The sequence below is a fragment of the Nansenia antarctica genome (assembly GCF_963989245.1).
Source record: "Nansenia antarctica genome assembly, chromosome: 12".
Lineage (NCBI taxonomy): Eukaryota > Metazoa > Chordata > Actinopteri > Argentiniformes > Microstomatidae > Nansenia > Nansenia antarctica.
Window position 1 is genome coordinate 21,540,194 of NC_137682.1, and position 5,130 is coordinate 21,545,323.

A 5,130-nucleotide genomic window follows, 5' to 3' on the forward strand; every position below is an offset into this window, starting at 1 on the left:
GTTGTCCTCTTGTCTACTTGTAGAGTTAGATGGAGCTTTTGTAGATAAATATGTACTTTCACCAAACAAACTATACCGTGGAGGTCAATTTGAATCTCGTCTCATAATATTCTGAGTTGGGTTGGCTTAGCACTGTGCAATTTGAATACTGTAACTTCACACTGTCTTCCCCTTTGATCACCCAGTCTGAAGCCCTAGACAAGGCATTTACCTCTTCATGCCATACCAACCTGTATATTCACTGGTTTGATAGTTCTAGACGCACTTAACTTGATTACTCACCATCACAGGATGTTGTGAATATGTAGGTTAGGTTGGCCCTGTGTCTAAATCTGACATCCCCTTTATCTGACTGACATGTTGACCTGCTTCATGGGACGGGCCGATCCTGTTTTTCAAATTTTTAAATTTAATATTTGTTTAAATTAAATCAAGAAAGAAAGGGTATTAAGGGAGAGAATGGAGGAGGAACTAGAAGAAATAGATAAAGACCCAGGTAGGAATTTAATAACATACATACAGGTAAAGGACAGTTAGAAGCACATGAGAGGGAAAAGTGTAGGGGGGCAATAGTTAGAAGTAGGGCACAGTATGCAGTGGAGGGAGAGAAGTGTACAGCGTTTCTTTTAGGGTTAGAGAAGCAGAGACAGGGTAGGACTTATATAAAAGAAATAGAGAATGAGAAAGGGGAGATAGTAAATTATTATGTAGGGGTTTTAGAGACAGTGCAGGAGTTCTATGGGAGTTTATTTAAGAAAGATAACCTAGACGAGGATAGTGTAGAGCAAGTGTTAGGGACAGTAGAACATAGGTTATCAGATAGTGACAGGGAAGTGTGTGATAGGGAGATAATAGAGAAGGAAGTAGTGACGGCCATCAAGAGCTTAAACAAGAGTCCGCCCGATCCTGTTTTGAGAACACCTACAAAAAATGTTAGGTATTGATGTCAACCTTCTAGAATGTCAAAAGGAATCAAATGTAAAAAAATAAATAAATAATATAACAATCGCATATATCGCCTTTTTTGCTGCTCCAAAACGCTTTACAACGGCCTCTCATTCACCCATTCACACACACACATTCACGCACCAATGGCGGCAAGCTGCCATGCAAGGCGCTGGCCCGCTCACTGGGAGCAATTTTGGGGTTCAGTGTCTTGCCCAAGGACACTTCGACATGTGGCCAGCCGGGGCTCAAACCGCCGACCTGCCAACCTTGTGATCATTAGGCGGCGACTCTACCTCCTGCGCCACAGCCGCCGTGTGCATGTCCCTGTGCATCCGTCTATAAGATTTGCATGCGTCTATATTATTATATGGGAGGCAACATGTCTCCTTCCAGACTGACGAGATTAATTCATTTAAATGTCACTAGAAACTGAGTGGTACTGTGGGTCGACAAAGATGAACACAAAGCATGATTTATTTCTCTTATACAGTTTTAATAAAAAAAAGCATACTGTAGGTGCATGTGTGTGTAGGAGGTGGGACACAGCCTGCGTGTGTTTATCAAGCGGGGGGTGTGAGCGTCATGGCGGCGGCGTGCACGGTAAAGGCGGCGATGCTGATCTGACGCCTCACTTCCTCAAACGCCTCCGCCGGATTGACTGCGTTCTCGATGTCGAACAGCGAATCATAGATGCCTGGGAACGACTCGCCCGCGTACTTGTTATGGCTGCTGGGGGCGAAGACCACATGTCTGAAACAGGGAGAGAGTTCATAACAGTGAATATGATCAATATGAAATATGAATATGGAAAAAGGAGAAGAAAAAATACGACAAACGACAAAATGAGAAATAGAGAAAACAATTATAGCAAGACAAAAGGAGAAAATACCTAGAATCAGTGGTGTAGTCTACGTGATACGCAGGACTACGCCGTATACCCACTAGGAAAGGCCAAGGATTTCCGTATACCCACTTAAACTTGTGCGAGGATACGTAACAGCGTTTTGTGACAGAACTTTCACACTTTCATTCATAAAATTCACCCCGTCTGTGTTACGAAGCACTTGACTTTTGGACCATTGGGACTGACAATAATGTCATATACCATCAACGGGGGGGAATGCGACATGAAATATGTCAAAATGCAGCACTATCATGCACAGATCAGCCTTATAACATGTAATGTTAGATATATAACGTTAGACAGGGAGCGCAGATTTATTTTTATGGCGTTCCAAAATGAACGATATGAGGCTGAGAGGGAAAAATCACAGTATACCCGCTAGAAAAAACTAGACTACACCACTGCCTAGAATGATATCAATATGATTGACCATATACAAGCCAAGCTTACATATAGGATAAGAGTGTGTGTGTGTGTGACTCACCTGTAGAAGGGTCTGCCAGGTAAGCCCAGAGGGTCCACAAAGGCTCGCTCCAGGTACATGAGCTGGTCATTAACCATACGCACCTGTAGGGGGCTGAGACACACACACACACACACACACAAACTGTTACCACATTTACAGTAGCAACAACACGCACGCACGTAAGAACGCACACGCACACACACACACACACACACACAAACTGTTACCATATTTACAGTAGCAACAACACGCACGCACGTAAGAACGCACACGCACACACACACACACACACACACACACACAAACTGTTACCATATTTACAGTAGCAACAACACGCATGCACGTAAGAACGCACACGCACACACACACACACACACACACACACACACATACAAACTGTTACCATATTTACTGTAGCAACACGCAGGCACGTAAGAATGCACACACACACACACACACGCACACACACACACACAGACACACACACACACACACACACACGCACACACACACACACAGACACACACACACACACACAGACACACACACACACACACACACACCACACACACTTACTCTGTCCTGTCTAGGGTATGTAGACGCTCATGGAAACCTCTGGCCGCTACGGTGAAGTTCTCCACAGCAGAGAACAAAGAATCTGGACGGATAAAGAGACAATGTCATTGTTTTAGTGTTCGTGCGCATTATGACTCAGTAGGAGTCCTTACAAAAGATTAGTAATCAGATTAGATTAGATTCACTTTATTGTCATTACATAGTACAAGACAATTCAACGAAATGATTGTGCGTCTAACCAGAAGTGCAACAAATAGCAATTATATTGCATTGATAAGTAGCAGTATTTACAGCATCTATACAGTAAAGTGCAAAAGGTAGCGTGATGTGCAATGACATACCATGTCATACAATGGTGACTGGATGTATTATGTGCAGTGGTATATATAAATTTAGATTATATACAATGTGCTATGATACATATGATACATATATGATAAATATGTTGTATACAAAAATACAGGCTGTGGGCTATGATACACAGGGATGGGCTATGTACAGTATGATCTACACAGAACACAACTGTAACTGTGTGTCAGTGAGACGGTGTAGAGTATAGAGTCAAAAGTCTGGCTTTCCTGAGGACGTCTTTTGGACTCTTTGTTTACTGGGAACACATACACACAATCTCTCACACAAGTTACATGAGTGGCGGACATGAGTGTGTACGCACGTGAGGATACATAAGTGTGACTTGTGTGAGAGATTGTGTGTATGTGTTCCCAGTAAACAAAGAGTCCAAAAGACGTCCTCAGGAAAGACGGAATGTGGGTTCAGATGACGTCTTTCTAGGACGTCCAGGTGACGTCTTTAGGACGTCTTAAGACGATTCTGTAGTCCATAAGACGTCCTAAAGACGTCATCTGGACGTCCTAGAAAGACGTCATCTGAACCCACATTCCGGCTTCCCTGAGGACGTCTTTTGGACTCTTTGTTTACGTCTTTTGGGTTTGTGTGCATGAGAGTGTGTTTTTTCCCTTACCGAAGGACACCCCATAGGTCTCCAGGGCGTCAGGGTGTCTCCGGCCCAGCCCAGCGATGCTCTGAGCGTACTTGTTTAAGGAGGCAGCGTATTGGTTGGCGTCCATGGGGAGGAGCAGGGAATCAGCCAGCAGGAACACCAGGCCGCCCCTCACTTGAGCGACGGCTCGGAGCTTTCGGAAGGTCGGATCGTAGAACTTCTCCACCAGCTCAAACGTCTCGTACACGCTGTGGTACACCGGGTAGCTGCTGTACTTCTCTGTTCTCTACACACGCGTGAAGAACAGAGACACACACACACACCACACACACACACACATATACATACATACATACATACATAAAAACAGGGGAACACTCAAAGATACATTGTAGTTAAATAATAATCATAATAATAATAATAATAACTTTTTATTTGTATAGCACTTTTCCTGCAAACGTTGCAGCTCAAAGTGCTCCAATCATTATATAATCATAATTTAATGATTTAGTCGTTTAAAGGCAATATTAAAAAGATGGGTTTTTAGTCTTGACTTGAACATTATGTGCTGAGGTTGCATCCCTAATGTAAACTGGCAGTGAAGACACAATCTGGGTGCATAAAATGAGAATGCAGCCTGACCAAATCTCTTCTTTTGTACATGTGGTACACAGAGAAAACCAGCGTCAGAAGACCTGAGAGCTCTATGGACCTATCGCTAAGCCACACCCCAAAATAGAAATTGTCCAATCATATCACAGCAAAAGTCACTACAGGCAGAAAACTCGGACAAACAACTCGCTAATATCTGATGGTGAAAAGCTTCTAGACTAAATATTCTTGTCATCTTTAAAAAAAAAAACATGTCTATTACTTGCTGTGCTAAATCAGAAATTTGAACACCCGCCATTGTAAGTCATTGAATGTCATTCAGTCACGGTCGGTCAGTCAGTCACTGTCAGTGAAGTGTTGTTTGTCTGAGTTTTCAAAGGGGGGCGTGGCTTAGCGATAGGTCCATTGGGCAGCCCCCTCTCCCTGGCCAGAGTCTGTCTCACCCTGTTCTTTGTGTATCTGGCCCTGCCTGCAGCAATGCCCAGGCGGATGAAATAGGCCTCAAAGTCACTGCCTGAACCCAGCTTACTGATCCTACACACAGACAGAGAGAGAGAGAGAGAGAGAGAGAGAGGGGGGGGGGTGATGTTGTTTATTCAGTATTATATATAGGCTGAACATGTTGAATACTTCTGAGACCCATCGCACAGTCCCACGTTAAGA

The 5,130-nt window shown here is 43.6% G+C and overlaps 1 protein-coding gene across 1 annotated transcript in view; it reads right to left on the reverse strand.

Moving 5' to 3' along the window:
* Positions 1-1,508: 1,508 nt before the first annotated feature.
* naalad2 (N-acetylated alpha-linked acidic dipeptidase 2) overlaps positions 1,509-5,130 on the reverse strand; it is a gene marked incomplete at both ends in the record, with an annotated part of 12,765 nt that continues 9,143 nt past the window's right edge. The window contains 5 exon segments of the mRNA XM_080542941.1: positions 1,509-1,698; positions 2,337-2,429; positions 2,895-2,976; positions 3,877-4,141; positions 4,911-5,001. Coding sequence (XP_080399067.1) covers positions 1,509-1,698; positions 2,337-2,429; positions 2,895-2,976; positions 3,877-4,141; positions 4,911-5,001 — 721 coding nt within the window.